The 17,091-nt window shown below is 49.0% G+C and overlaps 1 protein-coding gene and 1 long non-coding RNA gene across 2 annotated transcripts; one reads left to right on the forward strand and one right to left on the reverse strand.

The window, feature by feature from the left end:
- The first annotated feature begins 560 nt into the window (after positions 1-560).
- On the forward strand, positions 561-2,018 carry LOC141025402 (uncharacterized). Its single transcript, XR_012186878.1, has 2 exons — positions 561-1,409; positions 1,501-2,018. It is a non-coding gene; the product is annotated as an uncharacterized lncRNA (long non-coding RNA).
- Positions 2,019-9,576: 7,558 nt separating this feature from the next.
- LOC109761183 (nuclear transcription factor Y subunit B-2) lies at positions 9,577-10,708 on the reverse strand. The gene has a single exon (XM_020319989.4). It carries the CDS (start codon positions 10,658-10,660, stop codon positions 9,920-9,922), a length of 741 nt encoding a protein of 246 aa, XP_020175578.1. The 5' UTR covers positions 10,661-10,708; the 3' UTR covers positions 9,577-9,919.
- Between the last annotated feature and the right edge of the window lie 6,383 nt (positions 10,709-17,091).

Here is a 17,091-nt window from a genome sequence, read left to right on the forward strand (position 1 = left end):
AACTCCGAATTACATCAAATATGAACAATAACTAGCATTACTAGTAAAACAAGGAGAAGAAAAACAAAGGTAGATGAAGGTGGTCCAGAAACTTTCGTAGAAACCAACACTAGCAGAGCGTCAGCCCTGAAGATTTTAGCCACCAATCCGCAAAACGTTGCGCCTGCACCCCTGCGATGAGTGATAAACTTCACTTGCTATCGGCTCAACAGTCTTACCCCAACGTCAGCAGCCTTTCGATTTCCTCCTTTATCTGTAGAATTGACCATCTAGAAATCCAATAGGCAATCAGTCTAATCAAAGTCAAAGGATCATCGATAAATTTTCTCTCAAAAATCCAATAGATTTTCTGTCAAAAAATCACATATGCTCGTTTCGTTGGAAGCTTGTAATAGTACTACCAGGGTACTACTGGTGGAGTAGACGGGTGAATGGAAGCGTCGGAGGGCAAATTTGACAATTTTGACCTATAATCGAAAGCAAATCACAGAATGAACTGGTTCCGAAACTATTTCACACCCCTGACCCTTTTGTGTAGCGCCCACCACGCCGGCGCCACACCCTACGGTGCAGCGCCTAGCTCCGGGGCGTTGCACCACTGTCCACCGTGGCAGCCCACGGGCCCGCACCCAGCAGTGCAACGCCTCCGAGCTAGGCGCTGCACCTGTAATGTGCAGCGCCTAGCCGCTAGGCGTTGCACGTGTAATGTGCAGCGCCTAGCCGCTAGGCGCTGCACTGTGACTTATATGCAAACGCGCCAGCCCTCTCCTCCCCCACCCTCCCCATTGGCAGTTACAGAAAAAAGGGCGGCGGCCATCTGCACTCCCCCTCTCAATCCCCTCTCCCAAATCCTTCCGATCCGACGATTTGGTCCGTGCATTTGTTCACCAATCCATCGTAGAAGGTACTCTCCTCCGATCCCCTTCTTTCTATCCATAGAAAATATTATGTTTTGAAGATTTGGGGAACCCTTGTTTGAATCTTGCATGTATTAGATTTGGGCAACTTTTGTTTGAATCTTGCGTATGTTAGATTTGGGGAACCTTTGTTAGATTAGAATGTGGTTTGGATAGATAGGTTGACATGTTATTTATATAGTTTGGATACATAGATTGACATGTTTTTTGTATGGAGAAGTAGATTGACATGTTATTTGTATGGAGAAGTAGATTGACATGTTATAGTTTGGATACATAGATTGACATGTTATTTGTATGAAGTAGGCCCAAGTAGGGGGAAGCACCATATGCTTTGGATCTTGCATGTAGTAGGCCTACTTTAGTTTTTTTGAATTGAAAAGATAATCGTGTTGACAAGAATGCTTTGTTGAAATTGTTAGGATGGTTTGGCTTCTCGATGATCACTGGGACCATCAACACCGGTCGTACGCTATGGCGGTGCAGCAGCGGGTAATACTGAAAGTGGCCGGTGTTATGAATTTCGTATGTTTGTTCAAACACAAATGCCCCATATGTAATGTTATGATTTGTTTGTTTGTAGGAGCTTGCACCTCTGAAGCTTCGGTCTCACGGGATCAGCCTTGGAGGGATGAGCTATGATGAGCGGTACACACCTTATGTTAGGGAGGCAGGACTTCTCCCTTTCATTGAGTTGGTCCGCCGGTCGACGCCACCCAACAATGCTGCAGCACTCACCGCGCTTATTGATCATTGGAGGCCGGAGACACACACTTTCCATCTTCGGACCGGGGAGATGACCGTGACGCTGCAGGATATCGCTATGATCACCGGTCTTCCTATCGATGGCAATCCTTTATGTATGAACACCGATTCTGAAGGGTGGCGCGCGCAGATGCAAGCCCTTATCGGTATGGTTCCTCCGGAGCCTCGGGAGCCAGAAAGGGAAGATAAGAAGAAGGAAAGAGTCGCAGCGGGCGCTACTTTCACGTGGATATCATCGCACTTCGCTCATTGCCCCGATGATGCTAATGAGGACATGGTGAAGACTTATGCTCGTGTCTACATGTGGTACGTGGTATCGAGGACAATGTTTGCTGATGGCACCGGCAAGAATGCTCCATGGATGTGGCTGAAGGCGTTGACCGTCTTCGATAGCAAATGGAGTTGGGGTTCGGTGACACTAGCTTACTTGTATCGACAGGTATGAAGTTGTTTCCTTTTCACTTCATTGATACATTATCAATGCGCTCTTGCGGCAAATTTGACCATGTTCTTTTTTATGTGCAGTTGGACGATGCCAGTTGTAGGCACACTGGAGGTATTGGTGGTTGTCTGCTCGCACTTTCCATATGGAGCTGGGAGCGTTTGCCGGTTGGACGACCTAAGACCGTGATGTACGAGGATTGTGACGATAAAGACGACCCACTACGGCTCCCCACTTGGGCTTACAAGTGGGATGTGTTAAATGAGACGACGGATGATCCCTCTATAATGTACAAGTTGTACAAGAGCGAGCTGGACGCGATCACGCCTGAGCAGGTGAACCGACCTTGCATAAGTGATTATCATGCTTGTATCTTCACTCGATATCAATTTTGCATTCAATCCCATTTTGCAGGTGGAATGGGAGCCGTATGGAAAAGGAGAGAGTTTTGGTAACCCTATAGAGTTCAGGCTTAATCCGATGTGCATTAGGGATAGGGATCTCTGGCATATGCGGTGCCCACTGATATGCAACTGGGCGGTTGAGCTTCACCTGCCACATCGGGTGTTCCGCCAGTTTGGTTTGTTCCAGTCACACCCGCCGGAGTGGGAGGACACAGACAAGTTGCTACACGCGTAAGATATAATTAACCTTGAGCACTTAGCAGCTTCTCGACGGTTTCGATGATGCTAATATCTTGTTTCTAACTTGCAGGTTGGATAGGAAAAAGCAGCGGAAGATCAAGGATTGGGCCAGCCATCACAGGAAGTATGTCGTGCAGTTCGCTCTTAGTGTGGAGCAAGTAAGGGCTGGAAAACGAGCCCAGCTTCGTGAGCACTGCCCGGATGCGTTCAACAACTATCTCACATGGTTTCTTGCAAGTACCCGCGTGGAGGTATGCCAGCCGGCGTATGCTGAGGAGATTCTGGAGGAACCCACCGTTTTTGATGAGGTAGCCCAGCACCAGTACAACGCATTAGTCAGGAAAGGCAACTCGGTGATCCCTTCAGCTCCAATGATGAACTTTGTGGTTAGCCCTTTTTGCTTTTCCATTCGCACTTTTCACATCTTTGCTTGCCTAACACTTTGATACCGTTTCTGTTCATAGCGTGCCCAGATCAAGAAAGCAGCTGACGAGACCGAGACTATTCTGGAAACAACCCCGGCTGGCAAAAGCGATGGGGAAGGTGCACTTTGAGAATTCATTAAGGTTCACATCTCCTTCAAACTAGCACTTAACATTTGTTGGTACGTTCCATGTCTCATTCACTTGTACATGTTGCAGCGCCAGGGCCAAAAGTTAAGGCGGCTATCAAACCTTTTCGGTTGTCGTGACCCCGAGTATGTATCACCAGAACGGTCTAGGTCGGCGACACCATCAGATCCCGCTTCGGGGCAGAGCCATGGTGAACAAAAGTGCCTCATGCACCATCGATGGTGCAACGGAGCATGCCCGGGAATGTCAATCTCCACGGCGTTAAGAATTCCTTGATTCCGATCCGATATGACACAAATTTCCCTTTGAGCGGGTAACACCTTCGTCCTCAAAAGATGCAGAAACCACTCCCAGTTGTCATTGTTTTCCACCTCAACCAAAGCAAATTCCAATGGCAACACCCGGTTATTGGCATCACTTGCTATCGCAACCAACAAGGTGCCCTTGTATTGTCCGGTCAAGAACGTGCCATCAATTGCGATGACCGGCCTACAATGTTCGAAAGCCCTCACACATTGCTCGAACGCCCAAAAAGCACGGCCAAATACTCTGACTTTCCTTCCTTCATGAACCGTTGTTTGGTGCCCATGAGGCTCGACCACATGAACCATGCCCGGGTTTGTCGCGGCCATGGCTAACAACAACCTAGGGATTCGGTTGTATGCTTCCTCCCATGTACCATACAACATCTTAAATGCGGCTTGCTTCACCTTCCATGCCTTGCCGTATTTCACTTGGTAATGAAAGATGGCTTTCACAAGGTCAATGACATGTTGGACGCTCATTGTTGGAAGTGTGGATATTGAGTTCGAGAGCCTGTAAGCGATGAACTCGGACGTGAGTTGTTTGTGGTCTTGGGACACAATCTTGCCATCCACCCTTTTGCCTTGGCACATGTGAGTTGGCACACAACTCACTACATGCCAAGTAGGACCTCCTTTCCATGGTCTTGCACGCACAATCCACGGACAACCGCCACGGCGTCTTGCCACTCCTTGTTGGACCTCCTTTCCACGACCTCTACCACCACCACGGCCTCTTTTAAGTCCAAGTTGGACCTCCTTTTCATCTTCACATGCACATGCAACCGTGTAGCGCACATTGACGTCCGAGTGCACCACCTTGTGTGGACGATAATGCGTAACTGAGTAGTTGTCGAGCCACATCTTCAAATCCAACAAGCTGTCGAACTTAGAACCTTTAGCAATCCGGTTCTAGTCGTCTACCAAATCACGGTGAGAGCTTGGCCTAACCCCAAGAGCTACACATTGGCCACCATCTACCACGGCTTCATCCGCGAGACTAACATCCTTGAACAATGTAGTCCGATGATCCCGACCAAATACCTTCTCGAAAGCTTCGGCCTCCTTCACCGTGAACCCCTCCGCATCAACTTGTTCATCGGGACCATCGTCATCCGAGTCCGATGCATATGCAAGGGAAAAAGGGATGGAATGGTCCATTGTCTCTTGCAAATGATATTTGTCGAGATCACCCACATTGTTGTCATGAAGATCAACTTCATTGTCATCGTCCGCATACTCATCGTTGTCCTCTTGCAAAGATTCATCTTGGTTGTTTCTACACGGGCTCAATGTTGGCCTCACTTCTTGGGTCAAAAGAGGTTCAACAATTTCATCTTGCTTCAAGGGTGGGGGGCTACTAGCAACCAAAGGGGAGGGGTTCCGGTTCAAGTCCAAATGCAAACTTGACTCAACCTTCTTCGTTGCAAATAACTCAAGAGCCTTGTCTAGTGATTCGGCCACCGTCTCCTTGTATGCAACCCAACGTTGCTCCGAGTTTACACGCATTGTCTTCCAACGGATGTGCATTCCAAAACCAACATTATGCCTTCCCTCCAACTCAATGATATCACTAGGGTCCATCCAATTCAAATCTTTCCTAACTTGTTGCAAGAGCTCCGCATAGCTAGGACTACTATCAAACACAATGTCAAGCTCATCCGGGTCCGGTTCTTTATTGCCTTTCAAAAAGGCGTCTTTGTCCCCATGATGAACAAACACACATGTTCTTCCCATCCCTATAAGCAATGAACACAAGGTAACATTGCTTCCATGAGTACTAATCCATGGATTAACACCGAATACAAACCCTAATATATATATAAAACAACAACCCTAACCCTAACCATAACCCTAACCCTAAACCTAACCCTAACCATAATCCTAGCCCTAAACCCAAACCTAGCACCAACATAAGAACACCCATAAGAATAACCCTAGCATACTAACAAAACCTAATCATAGAAATTGGCAAACAAACATCTCACATCTCCATGCAAATCTCTAGATCCAAACTAAACTAGGGTTTCCCCAAACTACCAACAAATGAGCAATGGGAGAACTTTACTTCGATCAAAACAAGGGGATCGGAGATTATTACCTTGAGGGAGGGTTTGACTTTGAAATCCACGGACAAATTCTTCAAATTTGCAAGATTTGGAAGAAGATTTGAGAGGGGGGAGAGTGGGAGAGGGGGCAAAGCTCGGGGAGAGAGTGAGAGAGTGTGTGGTGGGGGGGGGGGGGGTGGGGGAGGGAGAGGGGGCCCCAGCCAAGTGGCTGGATAAGTCACAGTGCAGCGCCTAGCCGCTAGGCGCTGCACATTACACGTACAACGCCTAGCGGCTAGGCGCTGCACATTACAGATGCAGCGCCTAGCTCGGAGGCGTTGCACGGCTGGGTGCGGGCCCGTGGGCTGCCACGGTGGACAGTGATGCAACGCCCCGGAGCTAGGCGCTGCACCGCCGGCGTGGCGGGCGCTACACAAAAGGGTTAGGGGTGTGAAATAGTTTCGGATTTGCTTTCGATTATAGGTCAAAATTGTCAAATTTGCCGCGTCGGAGCGAGGCGGTACGCGGTACGCACGCAAGGGCCGTTGCCGCACAGTGCGGTGCATGGCTACAGGGGTTTTGCAGGTCCGGGTGTTTCGTCACGTACGCAGGGCGCGGCAGCAAAAAAACAGAAAAAAACAGAGGCGTGAGCTCACGCGGCCATGCGTACAGTAGAGGGACAGGGAGGGAGGGGATGGTCACTGGTCAGCGAGGCTAGCCCGTAGCTGGTGCATAGGGAAGGAGCTGGCTAGCCAGCGAGAGAGCTCACGGAACAAGGCGGCCTGCGGGCTGCGGTTCCCGAAGCGGCAGCAAGGCGGGCATGCACTGGAGCAGGGGAAACGAAACAAACCAAGCCCCTGCCCTCGTACAGAGTACTGATACGTGCAGCGGCGACACCAGCACTAGCGCCAGCGAGAACCGATATATTAACCCGGTGGAACCTGCGCGTGCCCCGCACTTGTCGCGCGCCCGCCAGCGGATTGCTACACGTGAAAGATGTACGCCGAGACCGTACGCTTGTTCGTAGGAGTACCGTACCTCGGTCATGGGTGCGTACGTACATCAGCACCCTCTACGTAGTACGGCTCTTCACTGCTCGGCCGTTTCCTCGGTAAGATGTACATGTGTCCGTTTATATAGATGAGTGTATGTCCATGTATATAAGCATAGAAGATTGTACTGTGTTAAAAAACATTTAAAGTCAGCTATTTTTTATTTTCGAGGAACCAGCAGAAGCACTGTTTTTTTATTTCAGACGAAAAAGAGGGTCTATGTCTAGAGGTGTTAGGTTTTTCCTAGCAGTTTTTTTCTCTAGAAAACCACTCAAAAAACCTCTAGAAACCAACAGTGTATTAAAAATCAACCAATACTGGTCACCACTTGGCCCAGGCCAGGCCCTTTGCTTGATGTCATCAAATGCGAGAGCTACCACCTCTATTTGGATGAGACACGAGATCCATTTGAAGATATGACGGGGGCTGTATGGTTGCCTAAGAGCAAATACAATAAACTTATATAAGCAGATTATAAGAGAAGAGAGAAGAGGGGTCGGCTACAGAATAATAGCCAGTTGTAACACACGCTCCTAGACAATACTCCCTCCATCCACGAATAAGTGTACGTATTGTTTCAAAATTTGTCTACAAAAGAGGATACTACATCTATCTTCTTAATGCACTTTAAAGTAGAAAAAATGCTTCTCTTTCATTACATGATAATCAAGATCAATAACATTCAACAAATGGTCTCCTCACTTTCTACATGCAATTAGCTGATTGGGGTGGAGTAATTAAAAAGGAGGGAGATGATGACTTGCACCTTTCCACTGCATTTTTTATTTCACTCCATAATCATTTCTATATGTACACTTATTCGTGGACGGAGGGAGTATGTGATAGTGGGAGGCGGGCCATGTATTAACAAAGTAACACATCTTTATATCTAACTATTTTACTTGCGGGCTATAAGCTTGGCTATAGATGACATGGAAACATCATATAGCCATCAGCTGGCTGTACTATTAACCATGCTCTAAGAAAAGAATCCAGTTCAGACGAATTTTCCACCACCGTATAATCTATATCTAACGGACCACAGTCTTCTTCCTCCTCCTTCAGTGCACGATGCTCAACCCACCTTTCGACGCAGGACGAAACAATCGGCTTTAGCCACCCCCGGCTGACGGCGCTACCACACACATCTCGTCGCCCTGCCTGGCCAGAGTTGTCTCCCATGCCCAGTCGCCGCCGTCTCGTCCTTCCCTCTAACCCCCACTACTATTGCCAACCCTCCCTTCTCCGGAGGCGCACACCCCTGCACCCGAACTAGGCAATCTCCTTTCTAGCCTCCACCGGTGTCCTCACGGGGAGCCACAACATCCCCATCTCTGCCTAGGTCTTGGCTCGTGCTCGTCGATGATGCTACAGCCGTTTGCGGCAACCCCGTCTCACCCTCAGAGGCTATGCAGATTCATCCCATGACTGATCCAGACGCCCGAAGAATAGCAAACACGCCCAAATTATCATGTGTCTTGCTTGATATGCTACCCACTTTTTTGAAGAAAAATACACATGGTTGTGTGTACCCTCACGAGCTAGCAACTTGGCGACACTTTGCCATGTGCTTTTCACTAAACGCTTTATAGATAAAGCGCACACCAAAATATATGGCTAAACCGTACCAGGCAGAAGCCTTTTTACAAAGTAGATCCCGCGATAACCAGATACTTGGCATCATTGAAACGATGCTAAGTGTCGCCGCTGCCTAGTCCGAAACAAATAAGGACCTTAACTCAGACCCTGTCATGGAAAGTATAGAACCACAACTGACTCCCTCAAGAGGAGAGTGACACCTATGAGGATCGCCGCCAAAACGCAGGGATTTTGCTCGTAGCTCACCCGTGCCACCACGGACGACCGCGACGATCACAAACCTCTAGACCAGGGTTTGAGCGTCACCACTATCACTTGATTTCGAGCATCGTTTTCCTCTCGTACGTGGCGGCTGCAACCCTAGCCACCGCCAGAGGCCGATCTTCCAACGCCGTTCTCCGGCGGCTCCCCTCCCCCGGCGACCTCGGTCGTCGGTGGTGAGGGGGGTCGCCGGATCCACTCGTGTGGGTCATTTTTACTCATCCGTAGTCTAGGTTTTTAGGTTGTTCATCGTCTTTGCTTCGGCGGCGACGATGACGACGCTGAATAAATTTTCTTCGGATCCTTTCCTGACAAGGCCATCGGTCCTATGGTTGGGAATGGATTTGGAAACCAGTCTGTTCAAGCAAGGATATCGTGGCGGCGGCGACATCCTCGTGGTGGACCTGTGTCCTCGGGCTTTGCCGTTGCGACGGCGTTTGCTCCAGCGTCGGCGCGGAGCTTGGGAGGTAGTCCAGGAGCGAATGCAGATTGTGGTCTGCATTGACGACATCTGGAAGACGGAACATGTGCTGGGCTCGTGGTTCGTGGATGCAGGTATGGTTTCCTCCTTCGGCACCTTAGTCGTGGTGGGGTTTCAGATCTGGAGTTCGATGGCGTGTCCGGGGTATTGCCCCGGTCTGATTCGTTCAACGGCAAGGGCTTCACTTTTGGGGAGCCACCTTGAAGATCCGTAAAGCTGCATATTAGCGATGGAGCCGCGTCAAGCTCGGGTGAGGTGGTGATTCGTCATTTTTTTCTTCGATAGCTGCTGCGGTGGTGCCCGAGGCAGGTGACAGGCATTGGTGTCAAGCTCAAAAATGTTTTGCTATCTTTTCAGTTTTGTCATATTGGTCTTTACATGACTTGTACTTTGTTCTTTATAATATGAATGAGACACGTATTATCATGAAAAAAAAATCTTGCGAAGGCATGCATTCACAATAACCCCAGCTGCGAGGCTGCACACGACGACGTCATTAAAATGCATAACACACTAGTCTTTGAATTTGCGTGACGGTTTGATCCCTTCGATTACATAACTAAGATGGGAGATAGATCGATGGTGCTCCATCGCGATGGTTGCAGCACAGCTAAATTTAGAAGACGCGCACCACACACTAATGTGCACTGCACTAAGCTTAGAAAGATGCTACACGAACAGTGAAACTGGATGCTCGCCACGCGAACGTGGCAAATGCGAACTGGATAAAAGGGGCTAGATGCGCCTAAGGTAGTTTCAACAGGCTGCATCAGACGCTAGATTGTAGCTACTGCACGCGCTCCTTCGGTGCATGCAGGTACGCAGGGGTTAGATAGCTACTTGTACCCGAACGTCTGATGGTGCTCGAAGTTGCCCGCCGGCGGCGTGCTATCACCGCCATGGCCATTGCCGCTGCTGCCACTCCCGTCGCCGTTATTACCGCCGTTTCCGGGAGCGTAGGGCCCTCCGTAGTACGCGGCCATCCCATGCTCGCCGCCGTACATCTCGTACTGCGGGTACTGGCCGTGGTGCGGCGGCATGTGGAACGGATGGTGCGGATGCAGGGGCATGGCGCCCCCGCCGTACATGCCGGCGGCGTGCATCTGCATGTCGCCGTGCGGCACCATGGGCCCCGGCGCCCCGCGGGGCTTGAGCATCATGGGCGGCATCCCGTGGTGATGGTGGCCGGCGCCGGCGCCCCGCGCCTCGCCCTCGAACTCGCGGAAGCGGTGGAGGTAGATGCTGAGGGGCTCGACGTAGTCGTCGAAGCCGAGGCGGCTCATGGCCCAGAGCACGTCCTCGGCGGTGATGGTCTTGCGCTGCTCGCGCTGGCACCGCTCGTTGGCCTCCCCCGTGATGAAGCTGATGTACTCGGACACGCACTCCTGGATCGTCTCCTTGGCGTCGTCCGAGATCTTGGCATGCGGCGGCAGCACGCGGCGCATGATGCGGATCACGTTCGCGATCGGCATCAGCCTGTCCTGCTCGCGCACCGCCGGCGCCTGCCCGCCGCCGCCGCCGTTCCCCGCGGCCGCCGCCGCAGCGCCGTTCGCCGCGCCGGGGAAGCCCATGTCCATTTCGTCTGGCTAAACCTGATCGGGCGAGCTAGGGTTGTTCGCGCACGTAGTACCTAAGCTAGTGGGAACACGGACTGTTGCTCGCTCGCTCTGGTGTGTGCTCTTTGTGATGTGCGAGGGAGGGAGGATACGTTAAATAGGAAGCTACGAGCGAGGTGTTGACTGGAGGAGCTAGAGCTCGAGGGGCTGGGGCATGCATGCACCGCGAGGTTTCGCCGCGCCTGTGCGTGACAAGTGGCGGCGGCTTCCCTGTGAAATTACTGCTCCATCTTTGAACTGGTGATGCCGCGATATGGCATGCATGCTCTGCAAATCTGCATTGAGCCATGGAATCGCTATTATTCAAATACTATAAAGCCGGAGTGACCAACCAAGTTGTTTTGCTATTTCCCAACACACGCCCAGTACTTAATGCACGCTTCAGATTAATTTACTGCTCACGCTACCTCTGGTAAAACTGGGGTTTATCGCCGTTGGATGCATGCGCTTATTTTCAAACGGTTTGATACTTAGGGTGCAGCTAGCTCTCATTTATAAGACTACCCACAATGGAAGTAACATAGGTGATAACATCACACTTATCTAGGCAAAATAGATAATGTGACATGTAATTAATGAAGATAGAGAGGCATGTGATAACATAGCTAGTTACTTTAACATCACACATATCAAGAAAAGATGAGTCTACAACGTAATAAATAAAGTGATGCATGACACAACACATATGTTACTACCCATTGTGGAGGTAGTAACATATGCATGTTACTAGTCTAAGTTACTACCCATTGTGACTAGTCTAAGATAGTTGATAAAGTCACGTAACTTCTACTACGCGGAGATACATGGATTTTTTTTCTTTTCTTTTTGTTTGATTAATCAAGGTGTAGAGGTTGGATGTCACTTTGTTAATTTTTCTAGATGAGGATTAGAAAATCCATGACAATTATATGAGTCGCCTGAAAATAGGGTTGGGATAGCAGCAAGGTAGCCCCAAGGCACTAGCAGAGTTTAAGAGCACAGCCGTTTTCCCATGTCTCCCTACCTTTTCATTCTAGTAGCGGATGTGCTCCAACTTATGATCTCGTGCTCGTTTCAGCCAAACTCCTTCTGCCACCCGATAAACAAAGATGCTTCACCGGTTACCTTGCAATACGCCGACGACACTCTCATCATCGCTCGTGCGGATGTCAATGCTGCTTCCACCCTTAAACACACTCTGGATGATTTTGCCTTGGCCATGGGCCTAGTGATCAACTTTCAAAAAACTGCGCTGCTCACCATTGCCACAAACTCGTCCTTGGAGTTAGATATTGCTTCTGTCATGCTTTGCAAACGGGATGAATCCCCTCTAGTCTATTTAGGCCTTCCACTATCTTCTACTAAGCTTCCTCTTTCAGCCTTTGATCCTATTATTTACAACTTCAAAAAATTTCTGTTTGGCTGGGCTGCAAGACTTCTGTCTCGCGAGGCACGTCTAACTCTACTTTCCTCCGTCCTAGATTCTCTAGTGGTTTATTTTATGTCAGTTTTTCGCCTGCCAAAATCTGTGATCGCTAAACTAGACGCGCTACATAGAGCCTTTTTCTGGTCTAACGAGGAAACTTGTACTGGCGCTAGCTGTCTCATTGCTTGGAAAAGTGTTTGTAAACCGAAAGTTCATGGTGGTCTAGGCATTTAAAATCTCGAGTTTCATAACCGCTGCTTACTCTTGAAATTTTCCTTCAAACTGCTACAAAGCCCAGATCTTCCATGGGTTCACTGGTACAAACAAAGGTACTCCCACAACATCTTGGCAACCACTTCACGACCTTCTTTCCTTTGGAAAGTGGTTAACCAAAACATCTACACTCTTATTAACCACTCCTTTGTTGTCACCTACAATGGTTTGGCCATGTTCTTCTGGCTGGATAAATGGCTACTAAACTCGCCTCTAAAGTTAGCTTTCCCCCACCTGTTCTCCCATTCCATAAACGACAAGGTTACTGTGGCTACTGTTTATCAAACCAGCTTATTATCTAACCTAAGGGATCGCCTTACTAATGCTGCTTCTCGAGAACTGGACTGTCTATTGTTGTTACTGCAGGATTTTCGTCCCTCAAACAGGCCGGACGCGCGAGCCCTAACGCATGGGCCGCCCCTTTCGGCCAGGAATGCTTATACTACTATCTCCGCTGACGACTACTTCGACCTGCACTATGACTTCATTTGGTCCTTTGCTGTGCCCATCAAGGTCAAGATCTTTGCATGGCTTCTGTTTCGGGATTGGCTCAACACCAAAGCAAACTTAGCGCACAAGCATATTATGCAGTCTGCTGCTTGTCCACGATGCCAGGACCCGTGTGAGGATGCAACACACCTCTCCTTCTTCTGCTCCTATGCTATTCAAGTCTGGCAGCTCATTGGCATCACCCCCAAACTCTCTGTTGAATATCCAAGAAGCTTTATCTCCTGCAGGGCTAAACCCCAATATCTGGCCCTCCGTAGCCCTAACTATCTTGTGAAAAATTTGAGACTCAAGGAATGCAGCTGTTTTCAAGCATGAAGATCTCCCTGCTAGGATCACGTTGAGGAACATTGTTGCTGTTTTCTCCCTTTGGGGTTTTCGCTTTAAAGACCTGGAGCTTAGAGACTATGCTAGGCATTGGCTAAGCTTTCTGTCAGCCAGTATTCCCTCTGTGTGAATCTCTGATGTAATCTTTCCCTTGTACCTTGTTGAGTGGTAATATATTCAGGTGGGGAAGCTCTCCCCCCCGGTGACCGTTCACAAAAAAGGCACCAGCAGAGGCGTGGATGAAGGTTAATCGGTGTGGTAGGAAGGCCTTTTCGATTTGACAGCCAATAGATTGGACTGAGATTGAACTAGAGAAGGGGACGCCATGGCCTACCGGCGAGGACTCGAACAAAACCTCTCCGGAGGCGAGGTAGGGGGAGAGGAGGGGCGGTGGGGTGAAGAAGAGCATGTGTTTGAAGGAAGAAGATGAACATTGTCAGTGTGTGTCTGCAGGATGGAGAAGAGAGACAACCGCTGGATTTCACTCCAATTGTTCGGATGAAATCGATTAAAACATAACATATAGACGGTCTCATTTTCAGAACTTTGAACATAATAGTTTAGCCTTAGTTATATAGAGGCTGAAGGCTGACATAAGTGATGTATACATAAGAAGAGTAACAATGAGACTCGTTTTAGAGACCGGGCTCAAAGGAGCCGGATATTTCAGAAAGACCGAAAATGTTATTCCTTAGTTTTAAAAAATAGATTCATATAGATGTTGTTTCACATGTATGTAAAATTTCATAAAAAATACAATAATTTGTAGCCTGTGTAAAAGGACAAATCCTGGCCCAGAAATAGTTAAAGAATGGCCCGTTTTTATACACGTATTTTCTTTTTCATATGCGCCACATATAAAAAATTATATGCACGTCTATATGTGTATGTACTTTTTCCAGAATATTTTGAAGTGTTTTAGTGTTTAAAATCAAGTTTCTGGCTAAAAAGTTAAAGAGCTGTGTGGAACACTCAATACTCCAACTCCCTAAACACCTCCCAAAATTGGATCGAGGAATTGCGAACCAAATTATGGTTGGACGGTTATAAGGACAGTGGTATCCTCATTTCATCAGGGTTCAAATTCTGATATTCGCATTTATTCTGAATTTATTTTAAAATTTCTGGCAATGTGTGCGTCTCTACCTGCGTTAAAAAAAACATCGAATCGAGGAATCATCGCAGGTAGTGTGGCTAATATGCTTCCAACCATGCATGCGTCTGCAGTGTGCTCACCCTGGCAGAGCCACAGCACTAGTGGAATACTACGTACTGATGAAATTGTCAGGTCGTGCATAAATTGGGCTTGCGTACACAGAGATGACGTGATCGTAAGTACATGGACACGCCAACACTATTGACTTTTTCTTAAAGGACATGAGGGCGCAAACTAGGTTACGTACAAAACATGCATATACACGGAGTGCAAAGGAAATATGTAACCACTATAGAAAAATGTAATGTGTCATAGCATCTACAGCAAGGTCTCTCATACCGACCGTCCGGTCAGTGACCGGTCACAAAAAAGATCCAACCAGATCTCTCAAACTGCGGACAAACGCCCTGGTTGACCGGCACCTCTCATTCCAGCCCAAATATGGGGCGTCCCGAGCACACCCGGGCGTGTCCGCTTGACAGGCCCGGCCCACCACGGACCCCACAAAAAACCCTAATCCGGGGCGGCGAGCTCAAACTCTAGCGCACTCCCTCCATCTCTTGCTTCGTCCATCCACTCCTCTGCTGAGTAAATAGGCAATTTTTCGATTAATTTAATCCACAAATAGATGACTAGCATGGCATTGACAGAATTAACAACGTACTGATACTCAACTAAACATGCACGTACCACGCAAACAGTAGACAGATCTGCACATAGTGCTAGTATTGCTAATATGGAAATAATCAGGAGAGGGATAAACGTGTTATACCCTCTAGTAGGCCAGGCAGAAGCCCCGGCGGCGGTGACAGCAGCAGCGGCATCCTCGACGGCCTTCTTGTCGGCTTCAGCTTTCTCGGCGGCAACACGGTCGGCGTCGGTGGACATGGTGATGACGAGGACGAAACAGACGTAGAGGAAGTAGACGAACAGCGAGCAGTCGCGTAGTCGCTTCCCAAAAACCAATTCGCCTCTCTCCGTACAATCCGGAGAGAGACGTGGTTTCGGAGACCCGCTCTCCCGTCGACCATGTACGCGGCGGACGGGATGGAGTCACCGGCGGCAGCAGCAGCAAAGGAACGACGGTGGGCGTGCGCGTGGAGCAGATGTGATCTGTTCGTGGCGGCTAGGGTTAGGAGACACCTTACACTTATATAGGCGCAGCCGTGTGGAGAGACGTGGGCTCGACCCACATTAGGCGCAGCCGCATGGGCTCAACCCACGTTAGGCGCAGCCGCGTGGAGAGACGTGGGCTCGACCCACGTCTGAGTCCGTGACAGCCCACGATCCGATGTCTCAGATCGTGGCCCAGCTGTCAGAAACTCTCCGTTAGCGACTGGCAAAAATAAGCGCGTAGGTGTGAGCTCGGCTCGGCTCAATCCCGCAACCCGCGTCGCGTCGTGACGAGGCGTGGCGTGGCGTGGCGAGGTGGGCGGCGGAGGAGGAGTGCGCGAGGGCCTCTTCTAGTCTCAAGCTCCAATAACATGTAGAAGAGAATCCCTTATAAGGAGGTCCAACTCCTCTTCCACTTCCGGGGTGGGACTAAGCTTCACACCTCCACCTAGTGCCAATAAACCCACATGGGCCCTTAGAGATTTTCAGAAATTGCTATATGGGCCTAAAGCCCATCCCAAATTTCAGAAATCCCCCACCAGATCTCGAGGGCCCATTGTGTCCTCTGTTCCAATTGCTGTTTCGATATACCAGTATTTCAGTGAAGACCTGTTAAGGTTGAGCTTCACCTAGAGCAAGTAGCTACACTCCTTCAGAACTGAACAATGGACTATGCCTTGAATTGTCAGTTTGGCGTAAAGAAGTTTCGCCACTTGTCTTACTAGTACTAGGCTGCCGAAGGCTGACCCCTCGGGTGGAGCATATAAGTCACACTCCTGGCTATTCATGAGCTTACTAGAGATCACCCCAATCTCATAGACTGTGACCAGCAGCCGGGCTCACATAGGTGTGTTCCTCCAAAGATCGCCCTATAGGATAGCATCTTGCTTGCATAAGCTTTGGAACACATTAAGACAGTAGTCATCCTACCATACAGAATCGAGAGTATTACATCTCCAACGGAGTGGGTTAGTATAGTTACTCTCCTCAGTTCACCACTGGCTTGTTTTCCCAAGTCCTACTTCACAGGATCTCCGATCACATAGGTTGGGTTACCACCATGGAAACTCATGTGGGTCTCATACCCATCTCCCTCAATGCACTATCTATCACAACACGTGATAGCCCTTTTGTAAAGGGATCTGCCAGATTCTTAGCCGTATGGACATACTCCAACGCTATCACTCCGGAGTTTTAATTTTCTGACAACTTTTAATCTCATTCTTACGTGTTTGTTGGACTTCATGTTGTCCTTTGAACTCTTCACCTTGGTGATGACAGTCTGATTGTCATAGTTCATAAGGATAGCCAGAACCGGTTTATCAACCAATGACAAGTCCATCAAAAGATCTCGAAGCCATTCTGCTTCGACACCAGATGTGTCTAATGCTGTTAATTCTGCTTCCATTGTCGATCTCGTTAAGATCGTTTGCTTGCAAGACTTCCAGGAAACAGCGCCACCTCCAAGAGTAAACATATACCCAGTCGTGGCCTTCATCTCATCAGCATCAGAGATCCAATTCGCATCACTATACCCTTCAAGTACCGACGGGTACCCCGTATAGTGAAGTCCGTAGTTCATAGTACCCTTCAGATAGCGCATAACTCTCT

Source organism: Aegilops tauschii, chromosome 6, assembly GCF_002575655.3.
Source record: "Aegilops tauschii subsp. strangulata cultivar AL8/78 chromosome 6, Aet v6.0, whole genome shotgun sequence".
In the NCBI taxonomy this organism is placed as follows: Eukaryota; Viridiplantae; Streptophyta; class Magnoliopsida; order Poales; family Poaceae; genus Aegilops; species Aegilops tauschii.

Excerpts from the sequence above, each read along its gene's own strand:
- LOC109761183 (XM_020319989.4), bottom strand. The coding sequence starts at position 10,660 with ATGGACATGGGCTTCCCCGGCGCGGCGAACGGCGCTGCGGCGGCGGCC.